Source organism: Lissotriton vulgaris, chromosome 7, assembly GCF_964263255.1.
Source record: "Lissotriton vulgaris chromosome 7, aLisVul1.2, whole genome shotgun sequence".
NCBI classification, from domain to species: Eukaryota; Metazoa; Chordata; class Amphibia; order Caudata; family Salamandridae; genus Lissotriton; species Lissotriton vulgaris.
Window position 1 is genome coordinate 579763910 of NC_141695.1, and position 18129 is coordinate 579782038.

Below are 18129 nucleotides of genomic sequence, written 5' to 3' on the forward strand. Positions count from 1 at the left end.
TCCTCCAGCAAGGACATCCCCTTCAGCCACACCACCGGACTCCACTGGACAGACCACAGCTGCGTCCACTTCAGCTTCAGTAGGACCACCACTCACCACCACCCGCAACAGGTTCCCCGCAGAAGCTGGAACAAGATCACCACCGACCAACTCACCACATCCCTGAGCCAGAACCCTCCGCCACCAACTGCGCAGACGACCTCGCTCCACTGAAGACCCCCCGTCAGACCCGGCAGCAAAAAAGCATCCTGGTTCACCGACGAACTCAAAAGCTCCAAGAAGAACTGCCGGGCCCTCGAGAAAGCCTGGCGCAGAGACCCGACTACAGACAACATGACCACCCTCAAGCACCCGACCCGAAAACACCACCAGCTGATCCAAACCGCATTCAAGGAACGACTGGACAACAACGCCCACAACAGCAAGGAACTCTTCAACATCGTCAAAGAGCTCTCGAACCCCAGCGCCGGACCAACAACATCACTCCCTCGCAAGAACTCTGCAACTCGCTCGCCTCGTTCTTCCACAGCAAGATCGCAGACATACACAACAGTTTTAGCACACAGCCGACGCACCCTACGACCGTACCAACTCCCCCCACCACCACCCTCCGCGCCTGGCCCCCGGTCAACACCGAAGACACCATCCGCACGATGAACTCACTCCACTCCGGATCACCAACCGCCCCCTGCCCTCACCACGTCTTCAACAAGGCCGGCTCCGTCATCGCACCCCACCTCTGGGACATCATCAACACCTCCTTCGACACCGCCACCTTCCCAGAGAGTTGGAAGCACGCAGAACTCAGCGCCCTACTGAAGAAACCTTCAGCGGACCCCACCGACCTCAAAAACTACCGCCCCATCTCGCTCCTTCCTTTTCCTGACAAAGTCATCGAAAAGACCGTCAACAGACAGCTGACCGCCTTCCTCGAGACGAATGGATCCCTCGAACACCCGCAGTCCGGCTTCCGGGCCAACCACAGCACCGAGACCGCCCTCATCGCAGCCACCGACGACATCCGAGCCCTGCTCGACAACGGGGAAACAGTGGCCCTCATCCTCCCGGACCTCTCCGCAGCGTTCGACATGGTCTGCCACCGCACCCTAGTGCAGCGCCTGAACAACGTCGGAATCCAGGAGAAGGCACTGGAGTGGATCATCTCCTTTCTCGCCGGAAAAACCCAGAGAGTCCGCCTCCCCCCCGTTCAGATCCGAGGCCACCGAAGTCATCTGCGGCGTACCACAAGGATCATCACTCAGCCCCACGCTGTTCAACATCTACTTGAGCCCCCTCGCGGCCATCGCACGCCAACACAACCTCAACATCATCTCCTACGCCGACGACACCCAGCTGATCCTCTCCCTCACCAACGACCCCGCAACCGCCAGAACCAACCTACACGAAGGGATGAAAGACGTAGCCGAGTGGATGATGAACAGCCGCCTGAAACTGAACTCGGATAAGACGGAAGTCCTCATCCTGGGACCATCACCCTCCGCCTGGGATGACTCCTGGTGGCCCCCTGCCCTGGGCAGCGCACCCAAACCAACGGACCGCGCACGCAACCTGGGCTTCATTCTGGACTCCTCCCTCTCGATGACCAGACAAGACTCCAGCGCATCCAGAACGCCTCAGCACAACTCATCCTGGACATCCCCCGACACAGCCACATCGCCGGACACTCGAGAGACCTGCACTGGCTCCCCGTCAGCAAGAGAATCACGTTCCGACTCCTCACCCACGCACACAAAGCTCTCCACAACCGAGGCCCCGGATACCTCAACGACAGCCTGACCTTCTACACTCCCACCCGCCAGCTACGATCGACCAACCACGCCCTCGCCGCCGTTCCCTGCATCCGAAGAGCCACAACGGGAGGAAGATCCTTCTCCTACCTGGCCACCAAGACGCGGAACTCCCTCCCCATCCACCTCCGCCTGACCCAAGACCACCTCTCCTTCAGGAAGCAACTCAAGACCTGGCTGTTCGAACAGTAGAGGACCCCCCCCCCCAAGCGGCTTGAGACCCTCCGGGTGAGTAGCGCGCTATACAAATGCTTGATTGATTGATGATTGATTCGTGATTTTCCTAATGGTTAACTGAAAGGCCCCAACATTGAAACTACCTCTCCTCTCAACTCCAGGTGCAACTACCTGCTTAGTGCTGAAGAGTTGCCCAGACTTGAAAGATAAGTTTGAGAACCAGATACTTATATGAAGTGGTCTCTCCATCTCCGATCAATTACCTTTGCCTTCCAATTCTTGTAGGCAAGCTCCCTAATCACCGAATGAGGCATGATTGTCATAACAAAATGCCCTTCCTCTGGCTGAATGGTAATTGCCATCATTCCAGTGTCACTTTGACTCTGGCTGAGATTTCCTGCAATGGAAAATATTTTCTTACAGCTGTATCCAAAATTGTTTCTAGAAACTGAATGTATTTAGTAGGAGTTTAGTGAGATTTGGTCATGTTGGGTGTGAGGGCTAGATTTTGGAAAAGATTCAAACATGCACTTTGTGACCTACAATGATTTGCCTTTGAATAAACAGTGGTCTCTAAGTAAGGGAAAATTTAGTATCTAGTTTCTGAGAAACGAAACAACAGGCACATACATCAAGAAAAGCTTTTGCGAGTCCTTATTTGCGATGATAAAGGAATCGCAATTTAGGCCTCTCAAAAGCCTATGCATGTAGGAATCGCTATTAGAACAGCGATTCCTAAACATTCCTTAATTGCAACTCGCAAATTCCGAGTCGCAATTAAGGAATGCCTTCACATTCATGCCTACGGGCCTACAGGCCTACATGGCCCATAGGAATGAATGGAAGATTTCATACGCAATTTGCGAGTACCAATAGGTACTCGCAAATTGCGTTTGCAATTTTAAGGGTGCATGGTTGTCCAAAAGACAATCTGTTGCACCACTGAAATTGCTCTGTGCGAACATGCTGCGCACACACATGCCCCAGGGGCATGTGTGTGTGTGTAACCTACAACTTTGAAAAATGCACTTTAGTAAATTTTTCAAAGTTCTTGCAAATTACCATAAAGTACAACTTCATGGTAATTTGCGCCCCCTAATAGAGAAATCGCTATTTTAAAGTGGTTCTTGCATTGCATTTAAGGAATAGCAAATTGCGATTCCTTTAATGCAATCGTAATTTGAGAAATCGCAATTATTTGTGAATTCTCAAATTGCGAGTCCCTTGAACCTTGATGCAATTGCCCTTTTTGCGGGCATAAACGGACGATTTTTGCGAATCAGACCATTGGCGCTCACAAAAATGGTTCATGTATGTGCCAGTAAATACTTTATAAAAATCCACTTGTGCTGATATGAGGCTGAATGGCAGCATTTGAATTGATAGTGCATCCAGCTACTTCAAAGTGTGGATACTTGCGGTACACTGGGACGTACCAGACTATGAAAATAAAAGCCACGCAGACCTAACAACATAAATATTCGCCCTCCTGGAGCAACTTTCTGTAGAGTGACCATTTTCAAGGTTACCTTCTGCAGGTATTTATTTAGCTGTCAGGGGCCCAGGATGGGTCCCCATTCTTCTGACTTGCAATAAAGTCCTACAAGAAAAAAAACAGGAATGTAATCATGTTTTTCTCAAGAAATTGTAGAGGTGCCTAGCATAGAAAGAATTTCCGCTTGTAATGGTGTTGGTGGGGGGTTTTGAAAATAATTAGAGAGCATGTCCTTTGTGGACTAGTCCTAAAACCCACTTGTTAGAGGTGATTTAGCCCACCAGTGATAGAAAAGTGGAGAGTCTCGCACCAGGCTGCGTGGAGGAGGTAGAATAAAGAGAGTAACTGGGGCCTGAAGTCTGTCAGTGTTAGCATGAGGAGTTAAGTGGATTTACGCCTCTTGCACATGAAAATGGTGTTTGCCTTCTGTATTTCAGGATCCCAACAGATCTAGCAGGGGTTGTGTCTGTTTTTATAACTCCTAAAGATTCATAAATGTGACATCCAAATAGGTTATCACCATCATGTCTAGTATGGATAGGACAGAAAAATGTTGATCACAGCAAACCATGGTGTCTGGGGAATGCAGCACCTGTCTGAAGCCTGTAGTGTCTTTATCCATACACCAGCCAATGACTGCTATTTCTCTCTTTCAGAACGGTCGTTGCTTTCTGTCTCCTTCCTCCTGAAGAAGGTCTGTATATGATACCACGTCTGCCTATATCTGTTTATGGTATAAGCCTATTAGCAGCTTTGATTGAGGGCATTAAAAGTGCTGCCACTTTTAAAAAATGTTAATCTTCTGGACTTCTTGGCCCGGAGATGTGCAGAGCAAGGTAGGATTTCATGAGTCTTGCTGGGACACCTGCAGAAACACAATCTGCAAGCATCAGCCATGCAGGAGTATTGCCCGGTGTGCTCTGCAGTTTTTCTCCAGATGAGGCACGATGGCAGGGACAGATGTTGAAGCTTACATTTATCTTCACTCCTTCCTGGTAAATAAAGTCTACAAAGGTAACTGTCTTCACAGACTGTTTTCAGACCCTCCTTGAAATCATATAGTCTGAAATTAACTGACAAATGAAATCTCAATCTTTGGTGGAGGATCTCTCCACCAAAGAATATAACCAAGTGATGATTTCGAGCAGGGAATCCACAACCAGTGATGTTGTTTGTGACATGGTTGGTTTAATGTATTAATCTGCTTGTCAGAGTAATTCAATGGTTTACCTGCTAGTTCCCCTTCTTCACTCAGACCATTCAATGTCTCAGCATCATGTGTATGAGGAGGAATCGTTCTTGGGGCAGTGCTCACTTGAGGAGGTGGTACCGTTTGCTGCAAAGGCAGCAGCACATTAGGTTTGGGTTGCTCAGCTTACATTTTTGATTGAGGTAGATGTCCTCTACTATCATTAGTAGCTGGGACATGGGGTAGCCAAACATCATCTGATGAAACTCACTGATGAGATTCATGAGGACTCTCGTCATAGGTTGGTCCCTTATTGTGGCCATTGTAGGAGCAGTCATGAAGAGGATGACTATATTCCACTGCAATTCATCACCACCTTCATCCCTCACAGTGTCCTGACTGTTGTTCCTCAGGCAAACCTGCCCATATTGTTCCTTGACCTCATCAATCTCCTATCATTTAAGATGGCGCTGCACCAAATGATCTTTATGCAGTGACTCCACTACAGTGTAAATAAGTTGCTCTCTTGGGTGATGAAGGGAAACTTTGCTCTGTGATGTGTGTTGCTGTTTTACATATGTTTACAATGCAGCGGATTGTTGGCTTGCTGTAGTGACCAAATGATGTCGTCTAGGAGGCCATCGTCATGGTTTGGTCATGGCGCTTATTGACGAAACAGTAGAAGGGTTGATTGATGAGATGACAATGGTATCAGAGGTGCCTGCTGAGTTAGTTGATGGTGCTATCGTCAACAAGGCTTTGGAATTCTTCCCTTGCAACAGGCACCCCCGAGGGCATATCCCCTGGCCTGTCAGAGTGACTGTAAAACTTCTAGGAGGTCTTTTTGGGCAGTTCACCAAATAGAGATCGTTTTGGATTTCTAGTTTTTCAGATCTCAGATGATTCCTCACCTGAACAAGCAACTTCTGAAGAAAACCAGTTACTTACCTGTAACTTTGGTTCTCCAGTATTGGTAACTTTCATCGATTCCCATGCGCCGCCCACCACCCCTGGGAAAGCTCAGTCTTCAGCATGTTTGTTATACTGTTACACAACGGCTACGAAAATCTGAGGCTCTGAGGCTCTCTCAGGAAGGTTCTATGGGGTGAGGCTAATCTGATTGGTTGTTGCATTGTTTTGGGTCTCTTTTGCAAAAAGAGGTGGATATGCTACAAAATGAGATGAGGCCTAGGCCTTTTCTTTCTCTTTTGTACCTACTGCTATGTTATTTTGTATTTACCGAGACTCCCATTCCGACGACGGGGCATGATACAAGCTATGGGAATCTATGAAAATTCCAATACTGGAGTAAACCTTCTTACTCTGGATCCTGAAGGTGACTTTCACAGTTGTTGATGGCTTTTGTTGAAGAAGAACAACAAATCTTCCAATCTTTGGTCTTGCGTTGATGATACAGACACTGGATGCAATCTTCGTGATTGCCATTTCCATAAAATCAATTTTGTATCGGAACAGTGTTTTCTTGAATTCTGCCATTGTGGCAGGAAAAACCCCAGAAAATTCTAGTAAATTACTAGAAACACTAGCACTGTCAGAGGAAATGCCCTGGGTCGAGAAGTGTCCATCAGAAGTAAGTAGTAGTTGAAAACTGTGACAGATCATTATTCTGAGCAAAGTTCTGAATAAGGACTACCTTGCACATGATGTGCAGACCAAAATCTGAGGTATGATGGCCTTCAACTGATTGGGAAACTGTATGTTTTCAACTAATTAGTTGACCTCAGAGTCATTTCTCATGATGTGGATAGTTAAATAAAGCAAATGTTTTTCTTTCCAAAGGAAATTTGACATTATTGCTATTGTAATGTTATTGTGGGACTCCCGGCTCAATGATGGGGAATGACTGAAGCATGCAAATCAATGAAATATCCATTGCTTATATTGCTTTCCACATAATGATTGCACCATGAACTATTCCAAAGGTAAGAAGGCATCAGTTTGAAAATATGCTTTTAAACTTACAATCACTATGAGCTGTTAAGATTTAGGCATAAGGGTAGGGAATAGTTACCTGTACACTCTCACCCTCCTTGCAAGTCAGTGGAGACTCTACCATGCTGTAGTCACTCCCCAGCTGCCATGCTTTGTCTATAAGCTGTACATTGTTTCCTCCAGGTCCGGTGATGCTGTGTGTTGCTAACGAGTCCTTCTTTGGAGCTGCTGGCGCCCTCTTGGAGTGGTAGATATTAAAGACGATGTCTCCTTTGCACACATCAAAATCCCAGGTGATCACAGAAGAAGCATCCACAATCTGAATTAGTAACTGATGAGGAAATCAAAAAAGACTCAATATGAGTTCAGCTCAAAAAGATATCACAGCAAGAGGAAATTAAATTAAAAAGCATTTGGACTTTATGCCCTGTACAAATGAGCCAAAGTTGAATTTTGAATCAGGATCCGTAATAACCCCAGGAACTCACTCTATGTGCACTAACACCAACTACGCACATCACTATATTTATTTGTTTTCTCATCTTTAGCTCATCACCCCCAGGTTAGAGTAACGCTGTCCCAGTAAGGATCAAGGTTAAACTTAATTAGCTTCAAAACAGAGTGGAGAACACACATAAATGAAGAGGCAAATTCTAACACCACAACTACAGATTTGACAATCCAGAACACTCACAAGAAGAAAGTCAAGCACAATCATTGCCAGCAATGTTAGACTATGCTCTAGTGCAGCACATATGACGCAGTGGCACAAAATGTCAACAACCACATCAAATTTCTATAAACCAGCTACTGCAACAGCTGTCATGTTAGGCATGGTTCCAAATGCAGAATAGGTACCTGAATCAATGTTTTAATCTTTTGCTGTGCATTTTACACACTATATACACACTCTTAAATATAACGGAACAATGTAAGGCAGTTATGGAAAATACTCTAATAGATCACATCAGTAACATGATAACCTTATCGTTCCAGGAAGGCCACGTCCTGAAAAGCTGGAAATCTGCTCAAGTAATACCTTTAAAAAAGAAACCGAACATCCCAATTTCCCAATTTCAAAATTTAAGACCAATTTCACTTCTCCCATTCTGTGCCAAAATTATAGAAAAGGTGGCAAATAAACAACTTACGGAGTTTCTGGAGAAAGAAGCTCTCCTCCATCCCTCCCAGTCAGGATTTAGATCAAGCTACTCAACCGAATCGGCAGTCCTGTACTCGACTGAACGTATTCGGGAGATGGTGGATGAGGGAGAGACGGCAGCGTTGGTCCTATTGGACCTAAGTGCAGCTTTTGACACCGTGCTGCACTCAACGCTGCTGTCTCGCCTCTCGGACATGGGAGTAAAGGGCTCAGCACTTACCTGGTTTCAGTCCTTCATGACTGACAGAACATTCCAACTACACTGCCCACCCTTCAGATCATCGCCTCGCAGTGTGAGCCACGGGGTTCCACAGGGCTCTAGTTTGAGCCCAACGTTATTTAACATCTATATGGAGCCACTGGCACACATTGCAGAGGAGTTTGGGGTGGGCATTGTCAGCTACGCTGACGACACCCAGTTGGTGTTTAAATTAATTCCAGTGAGTAGAGAACTTGCCACCAATTTCTCGAACTGCATGTCAGCGATAGCTACCTGGATGAACAACAACTGTCTCCGCCTGAATGGAGACAAGACAGAGGTTTTGGTAGTAGGAAGAGATGTCTCTGTATGGTCTCATGCATGGTGGCCCAGTGAACTAGGTGAGCTGCCTACTCCCGTGGAGACGGTGAAAAATCTAGGCGTCATGCTGGACTCTGACCTCTCTGGTAAAACCCATGTAAATAAAGTGACAGGCAAATGTTTCAGCATATTAAAAGTGCTTCGCAAGGTACTCGACCTCCTTCCCACCGAAGCCAGGAAAACCATAGTCCACGCTTTTTTTAACACCTCATCTGGACTATGGTAATGCCCTCCTGTTAGGCCTTAGCCAGAAGGGTCTGCATCAACTACAATGTGTTCAGAACTCAGCTGCCCGTTTGGTGCTTGGTCTACCAAGAAAAACTTCGACCAAAGCTGCGCTATCCAAACTCCATTGGCTCCCAATTAAAGAAAGAATCACATTTAAAACTCTCTGTTATGCCCATCGTATTGCCCAGAATAAAGGCCACGACTACCTGAAAAGTCTTATCACCATACACCGCCCGACGAGAGATCTAAGATCGTCAGGCATGATGCTATTCAAAACCCCTTGTATCACAAGAGCCAAAATGGGAGGAAGATCTTTCCGTTATCTGGCCACAAAACACTGGAACGCACTCCCGCTCCATTTGCGAGTGGAGCCTTCCGAAATGAGATTCAGGGCAAAATTAAAAACTCACCTGTTTCCCACAAAGTAATTCTTCTGCTGAACCCCCGACTCCTCTCCTCTGGATTGTTATGTACTAGCAGTTAGCGCGGTGATACACAGTTTTGTGCAGCCAGGCGCTTAATAAATGTCTTATTATTATTATTATTATTATGCACAAATACATATATGCATACGTATATAAAAAGCGTAAGTTTACTATATAAAATGGATGGAAAGAACCTGATCTAATGTATATGAAATTTACTGCATGAAGACCATCTAACTATAATCCAAATTTTACAAATATAACAAAAAAAGAATGAAAAAACACTGCTGTAAAATGTAAATTAATTTTAGGCAACTAAATCATATTAACCACTTTTGTGATTGTCATGAAGACTTTTATACACACTTCTGTTTTTAATCTGTGCAGCCTGGGAAACAACCATTACAACGCGGTCATTACAATGTGGTGCCATTACAATGCAAATGCTGTTACAATGAATGACTATTATAAAGCAAATTTTTACCATGCATATGCCTTTACAATGAGTTTCGTTGTAAAGACAAGAATGGTAAAGGGATAGGCTATTTAAATGTAAGTATTAGGTAAGTATGGGTTTTTAGGTTTTAAGGTGGGTATGAGTTTTGGCATGGCAAAGGTAATTTTAGGATTTAGGGTGGGTATGGATTTATGGATGGTAAAGGGTAATTTTAGGGTGGGTATGGGATTTTGGGTGGCAAGGGTCACTTTCGGGTGGGCATGGGTTTTGGGGTGGCAATGGTGGTTTTAGGGTGGGTAGGTAGGGGCTTTTGGGTGGTAAGTGTAACTTTAGGTTTTAGGGTTGGTAGGGGTTTTTGGGTGGCAAGGGTAATTTTCGGGTTTAGGGTGGGCATGGGGTTTGGGGTAGCAAGATTAATTTTAGGTTTTAGGGTGGGTATGGCTTTTGGCTTGGCAAGGGTCATTTTAGGGTGGATATGAGAATATATATATATATATATATATATATATATATATATATATATATATATTGCTTATACTTAACTGTAAAATACTTATACTTTCAAACCTAACTTTAATCACGCATATGACTTTACCAGTCATGCTAGTACAACAAAATTCGTTGTAGAGGCATATGTGTGATAAATGTTTGCGTTGTTATGGTAACGCGTTGCAACAGCACTTGCGTAGTTACAACCGGGTAGTAACAGCATGCGTTGTGCTGTCATATAACGGTGCAGCCTTGCATCCTTAGACCTAGTGACTCTTACACAACCACATTTAATGATAAAGCACTAAAGCCATAACCAGTGACTTCATACTGCAGTCTTACCAAGCCCCAGTAACCTTTCCATGGAGACACATGATAACATACTACAGTCATATCTAGTGCCAAGACCCATTCTATAACCACACCCCATAGTATATTGTAGCTGAACACAGACTAGTGCCTCACCCATGTCAATACCAGATACCACAATTGTACCCAGTGGAAGGACCCACTCCTACCCACATCTAATGTTAATGTACAAGTGCATATACCCCCTAGATACTTATTTTTTCAGTGATTATCTCCTGTAGGCAAACCCAGTGGAAGAGAAATTTATATACAACCATCAAATACTAGTGTACTGCAGACTTGTCTAGCAGCAGAGACCGCGTAAATGTTTGCTATCTTTAATGCGAATTCTACTCTTGAGGAATATTAATTTAAGAAAACAAGCACTGAATTCTTCTGCTCCGGGGCAGGTTCTTAAAGTACTTGAAATATATATATATATATATATATATATATATATATATATATATATATATTAATTAACAACTGTTCTACAAGAAAAAAAATATTTACAAGTAAGAAACTGAACCCAAGAAATTGCCTCCCACAGATCTTTTTTTGTGGTTGACATGCTGAGAAGCATGTCAACCACCATCTCTCCAGCTATATCGAACTTGCTGGGGCTCTGGACTACTCTCAGTCAGGTTTCAGACCCAAACATAGCACTGAATCCACCCTTCTGTCAGTCACTGATGACTTGCACATGTACCAGGACAAGGGCATCTCAGTAATCTTGGTTCTTTTAGATCTGTCTGCAGCGTTCGACACCGTGTCACATTCCATCTTGACTGAGCGGTTGTCGAACGCTGGCATCAAGAACAAAGCCCTTGCCTGGCTAAGGAGTTTTTTATCCGATCGCACCCAGACTGTCACCATGGGTGCATATCGTTCAGCGGAGATGGAGATATCAAAAGGGGTGCCCCAGGGTTCGTGTCTAAGCCCGACCCTCTTCAACATTTATGTGGCACCCCTGGCTAGAGTGATGCGTAGGTACGGGTTCATCCCAGTATCCTACGCTGATGACACCCAGCTCCTCTTCCCCTTTAAAACCCTCTCCGCTGAAGTAAGAAACTCCTTCTCATTAGGCATGAAGGCAGTGGCGCACTGGATGTCCTCCAACTGCCTTCAGTGCAACGTCAGCAAGACGGAAGTCATGCTGTTTGGAGAAGCCAGGATGCTATGGGCCCCGGACTGGTGGCCACAGGACTTGGGAGCAGCCCCAGAACCCAAGCAGATAGTGAAAAACCTGGGGGTCCATCTGGACCAAGAACTATCACTAAAACAGCATTCCAACTTCATCTCGGGTTCTTGTTTCCATACCATCAGCCTGCTGCGTAAGGTCTTCCCTTTACTGCCAGATTCCTTTAGGAGGACGCTAGTACAGGCACTCGTGCTAAGTCGGATCGACTACTGTAATGGCCTGCTGCTTTCTGCCAATGAAGGCGTGTTGGCTAAGCTCCAGGTCATTCAAAACACAGCGGCCCGCCTGGTTCTGAATGCTCCGCCAAGAACTCCATCTAAACCCCTCCTTGAGCAATTACATTGGCTCTCGATCCGGCAAAGAACAAAATTCAAGATAGCCTGCCTGATACACAAATGTCTCCATGGACAAGGGCCTGCATATCTGGAAAACAAATTTATTCCCTACATTCCATCTCGAACACTAAGATCAAGCAATAATCTGCTCCTAGTGGTGCCCCGCGCCAAGAAAGCGAGGCATGGGAATAAAGCGTTGTCAATTGCAGGACCCACATTATGGAACAGACTCCCTCTGTCCCTAAGACAGTGTACTGAGCACTTAAAATTCAGAAGGCAACTGAAAACCGTCTTATTTAAAAATGAGATCTAGCATCTGCTCCAATTTACATCTTCTGTTTAGTCGGCACCATAAGCGCAGAGATACTCCATCTGGAGTTGATTCAAGCGCTATAAAAACCAGCAAATAAATAAATAAATAACGAGCTGACGCCTTTCCTGCAGTGCCGAACCCCTAGTGCAGTGTAGTTCTGTCGGTCTGGAGGCCTGGATGGGGAGAGTGGACAGGGAGCAACCAAAGCTATTGTTCAAGCAAAAAAAGTCTAAATCCCGAGACACATCCGCCGAAGACGCCTCCAGAATGCAGGAGCAGCCTACAGAAGACTTGCATCAGGATATCCGCAGCCTGCTGGTGGCAATGGAAAAAACCTGCAGAGTGGTATCTCAGCCCTTGGCACATATATGGATGCATTATCCTACAGAATGGACCGTATGGCTGAAAGACTTGACAAGCGCGCTGAGAAATTAGACATGTCCGAACGGAGGCTGACGGAAGCGGAGGAAGCACACCCCGCCCTTGACTCTGAACATAAACAACTTGGTAGGGTGTTGCGGGTTTTGCAAGACAAAACTGAATACTTGGAGGCACGATCTTGGTGCTGCAACCTCAGAATTACGGGACTGCCGGAGACAACTCACACGGGTAATATGGAGCAATTCACAGAGAAGCTTCTGAAGACGCTGTTGGGCGAGGACTCATTCTCCGCCATGTTCGTGGTAGAGAGAGTGCACCATTCCCTGGGACCCCAGCCACCCTCGGGGGCGCCTCCTACCCCGATCATTGCAAAACTGCTCAACTATCATGATTGGGATGTGGCGCTCAAGCTGGCTAAAGAGAAGCAGCCATTGGGGTTTATAGGATTCACGATCTCGCTATTCCCGGACTTCACAATCCGGGTCCAGGAGGCAAGCTGACAGTTTGCCCCAATGAAAGAACAGCTACGGGACCTTGGTGTGGATTATGCTAGGTTTTACCCGGCAAAACTGCGTGTCAACAGACAGGGCCGATCCCACATCTTCACGGACCCAAAGGCCCTCCAGAAGGCGGTAAAGGAGTGGTTAAGAGAGCAGCGTCACAGTCCGGAGCAGAAGCTGCTGGACGAGTCAGCGGGGGACAGTTGGATGAACAGGACTGAACTTCCCTTGGCGCCTCTATGTGATAAGTATATGGATTCTTTGTGATAGTGATGGGGGTGTCAACCCGAGGGATCCGGGGGTGGAGTTGTGGTTTTTTCGAAGCTGTTCTTGCTCGTCATGGTGGTTGGGATCGCACCTCGGATGCCTCTATTACCCCAGGTAATATGGCGGGTACCATGGAGAGAGGGTCTCCGCTGCTGATGAAGGGCTGAGTTTGTGCGCCACACCATGGCGGCAATTCTATGTTGAGGGTTGGAACTCGGGAAGTGGTGTCTGGCCTCACAGACATATTCCAATGTGTTCATGCATGGCGGTCACGTCTACTGAACTGGGGTTACCGTTTGAGTGGGGTTGTGAGGGATATCCTATGCTTTGTAGCTGAATAATAAGCTTTTAGACAGTGCCATGAGAGGGGCCTTGTGCTGGCCTGTTAGATCTCCTTGTTTGATGAGCAACCTCTGCCCACGCTTGAAACACACCTGGGAAGGTTCTAGAGGGTGTCTATTTTTGGGAGGGAAATGGGGGGGGGGCATTTGGGTACAGATGGGGAAGAATCACGACCTTGTTGGGGATGGTCTGCTGTGGGAGGGTAGGGTCAGACTGGGCAATTCACTTCAACGCACACGATGGCAGGACCCAATAACGGTGACGCCCCTATGTCAGCTGATACCCTTCGGGCCCTCACGTGGAATGTTAGGGAGCTCAATGATCACAGGAAGCTCCGAAAAGTGTTGAATTATTTATAAAGACAGAATATATATATAGCCTTGCTTCAGGAGACACACCTTCCCCCAAAAGCCCACTGCTTTGACATAAAGGGTTGTTAGAGAACACGCACGCTTCAAGCTTCACTTCTCACGCGCGAGGAGTGCTGACATGGGTTAAGCTTAAATCCAAATTCTCATTGAAACCATTAAAGACAGACAGCGACGGCCGTTACGTTGTTTCCAGGTGCTGCGGGAAAGGTATAGAATTAGTGATTATTAACATATACGGCCCTAACTTTGACTGCCCGAATATTAATAGAACGCTAGCACACATTGTTGGTAGTTACACGGAGGGGAGTTTTCTGTGGGGGGGTGTAGTGAATGAGCCACTTTTGTGGTCTGACACCCTATGAATGACCCTCAACCACCACCACTTTGGTGTGTTATGTTATCCTAGCCTTAATGTAGGATGGTCTTGCATATGCCTACTTCTCTTCTGTTGTATAATCTTGCTGTTTTTATGTAGAATAGTCTTACCAAGAATAGAAGGTGTGGGATTTTGAGGTGCAGTGTTGTGGGTGGTGGTGCACACATATGCTCCATGTTGGATACTGAGGGATTTAGTGTATAATGTTATTTGGGTTAGGTGAATTATGACTTTGACCTATTGGCTTTGACATGGTCTAATGTCATTATGTTTTCTGACTTTACTTTGCTTTATGGCAGTGCTGAATATTGCCTTTGACATGCTCTCATGTCATCTTGCTTTGCAATTTCATTTTGCTTTGAGCCTTTCTGTGTGCATGGCTTAACTAACTCCATTTTCTTGACTGAAGCTATTTTCTGTGCCTGCACCAAGCTGTAGTGGTGAAGAGGGCATGCTTTGCTTTCCTCCTGTGTTTTCACACTTTGCTGACTAGAGACAACTGGTTCTTGTCAGAGGTATGTGCTCGCTCTGCTCTGAAGCCATAACAGATGCCTGGCCAGCTGAAGCTGTGGCCTTGCTGCGGAGTGGTATGGACTCTGATGGGAAAAGGGGGTGAGGCTCGCAAGGAGTTTCGTCTTACGTCTCCACTTGTAATAAAGGAGGTGTCTGGGTTCTGTTTGGTGGAAGTTCATCACAGGGTAGACGTGCAGCTGTGGAGGTGGGGTGTATAGTGTCACTACTGTCTTCTAGCTCGGCCGAAGAACCGGACTCTCCTCTGGCGAAGTGGAGCGGGATAAACAGGCAGTGGTGAGGTGTTCCACTAATTCTTATTTTCTATATATATGTTTGCCTTGATTGTGTTTCAATCGTACTATTGATATGTTAGAGTCTGCTATGAAAGGTGCATTTGGCTTACCTTGTGGTGCTATTTACGAATAAATATATCCCAGATATAACAATTGGTCTCTTCCTTGTGGCAGGAGATTGTGAGTGAGTATGTGGTTTTTCCAGGCGAGTATTCGGTTGTAGAGAGGATGGAAAATTCCCTCCTAGGCAGCGCTTGTCGTCAGAAAATTGTTACGAGTTCTCCTGGCAAGTGGGGTACAAGTTTTTAGTTATTCCTGCCTTGGGAAAGTATTGTAAGTGTTGTATTTTGGCCCAAGGGGGATGTGTCTGTTACGTCTGTCCTTTTTATGAAAAGCAGACCCATTACATTTGGCGTCACGAACAGGATCGAAGAGGTGGAATTAAGGGGAAAAAATGTTTGCTTTTTAGAAATTTAAAGTATACTCTAAGATATCAATTGGTTTATTTGCATGGGGTAGCCCATATGGTGTGCTGGCTCATGAGTGAGCTAATTGTGCTGGGTTGGATGAGAATTGGTGTGTGTGTGTGTTTTAGTATGTTTTGTATCAAGGGCTTATGAATAGCTTCCTCCGTTAGGCAGAAAGGGCTGGATTAATTTAAAGTGTTCATTAAGACATGCATATAAAATGTGATCAGCTTCAACGTGAATGTAAACCATCAGCGTATAACCCTGAAACGTGGGATGAAAATGTTTGGGATTCCTTTGAGGTTACAGACTAGGGAGAAAAGTGTATTCAAGCTGGCAGACAGAGGGATGCGATGGACAGAATGAAGGGTTTTATTTAACAGGAGATTAATGACATTTGAGACGTAGACCGTGGTGTTATTTTGAACGTTTTGTTTAACATGTATCATTTGCAAAAGGAACTCAGTGAGCTAAAGTATGTAAGCTCAAAGAACGCAGTTGGGCTGCAGTCTGCACAGACGGTTTTAATTAATTCTTCCGAAGAGATTTTTCAGCCAGAAAGGAATGTACAGGGAGATAAACAGACCAGTGTTTTAGACTTAACGATCACTAGTTACGGATATAAATTATACAGGACAGTGAATGATACATTTTGCTTCAAAAGAGAAATGCAATCATATGCTTTTGAATGTGAACAGCAGATTGTGTACAATAATTCTGATATGTTGTCAATTCAGAAATATGAAAATGTATTTTGTGAGTTCGTTCAAGAGCAGTGTGCCCTTTTTAGTTACAGGGAAGTGCAGGGAAAGAAGAGGTCACTTTTAAATTGAGATGCTGGACAAATGCAGATGACTTCGTGCTTTTGCGCACTAAAAGATACTGGACAGAACAGAGATAGAGAAAATGTGATTTGGCTATGGGAGACTGCAACGGTTATTAAATGGCATATATAGAAAGAAAACCAGTTTGTGCAGGACTTGATAGAGGTAGGTTTGGTGTCTCCAATCACTAATGCTTACAATGATTTTGTGTTGCTGGTGCGCAAAGGTCCGGTCTATCTAAAGAAGAGATTTATTCTCTATGCCCCCACAAGAGTACTTAGGTCATCTTCGCTGTTTAAAATGACCCTTCCCCGGTTCAAGCGAACCAGGCTAGGTGGCCAGTCCATTGCAGTGGTAGCGGCTCGAGCCTGGAACGCTCTCCCCTTTCATCTGCGTTCCAGTCAATGCGTCGCCCAGTTCAAGAAAAATCTAAAAACTCACCTGTTTAGAAGTGTGACATAAGACGATCCTTGCATGCTTTCCTCTGCTCTTTCCCTCCGTGCCAGGATACTCCCAAGTAACAGTGCGCATTACAAAACAATTTATACATCCATACATACATACAAATGTGATAATTCTTGGCGCATGACAGTTGATTGTTGCGAATTGAACAAACATACTCCTTCTTTGACTGATGCTGTCCCAGATATTGTTACAGAAATACCATAGGACTTGGTATGTGACTTTTGATATTGCTAATGTTTTTCTTTGTGATACCAATTGCCCTGAGTGTCAATAATAGTTTAGTTTTTTCATGAGGTTGTAGACAAATAGCAGTTAAGAATTTACCTGAATTAGTTAGACAGAGTTGTGGAGCATTTAGATAAAGAATGCATGGTCTTGCTGGAGGTCAGGAGAGTTTAAAGCTGTTTTTCCTCTGAGACAAGAAAAGAGTTCTTGGAGTGTGTGCAATGTATTTCTTTAAAAAAAAAAGGAGCATGCAGAAATTTGCTTTTCCCTTCTAAGAGAAGGGGGGAAAAAGAAAAAGAAAAAAAGAGGCAGGAGATTTGGACAGAGAAAGTGTGGTTGAATTTAGATGTGAGCTGCTGAGTGGGGTGTTAGTTGAATTTTGTGTATTCAATTTGAGAAAATATAGTTTCACAGCTCTGGGCTGTGAGCATTTAGCTAGAAATACTGCATGTGGACTGAGCTGTAGCTGGCTTGCCATGACCTTGGTGTGATAAGATAGCATTCCACAGTGTCTGCAGAAGCTTTGTAAAGGAGGGGCTAGTGCAAGGAGCAGAGAAGTCTCTGCTTGTTATTTTTGGCAAGGGACTAGTTAGCGTCCGCAGAGATTTTGTGAAGTCGGGGCAGCGCCTGTGAGTGGTGCAGTGAGTGCCCCAGCCCTTCTTGCTGTGTAGAGAAAAAGAGATTTTACCAAGAATTCAGAGGCTAAAGTGTGGGTAGAATTCTTAGACAATTCTGCAGAGCTACAGGAGAGCTATTCAGACAGAAATTAAAATATTGTACTTTCAGAAATGCAAGACAGAAAACATGTGCTTTTGAAATCTCTTCTTTTTTTGCAAGAAAAGTGATGCTTGTTTCTTTTTTCAGATTATCGTACTGCGGCGCCTTGGTGTGCGTGGTGCTCAGTCCCCGTATGAGTGTGTCCCCCTCCCACCCCCCTTCCCTTCA

At 45.3% G+C, this 18129-nt stretch overlaps 1 protein-coding gene across 1 annotated transcript in view; it reads right to left on the reverse strand.

Moving 5' to 3' along the window:
• Window positions 1–18129, reverse strand: part of SEC14L1 (SEC14 like lipid binding 1) — a 468991-nt gene that overhangs the window by 69589 nt on the left and 381273 nt on the right. The window contains exon 15 of the mRNA XM_086930671.1: window positions 6702–6953. Coding sequence (XP_086786797.1) covers window positions 6702–6953 — 252 coding nt within the window. The remainder of the gene's footprint in view (window positions 1–6701; window positions 6954–18129) is intronic.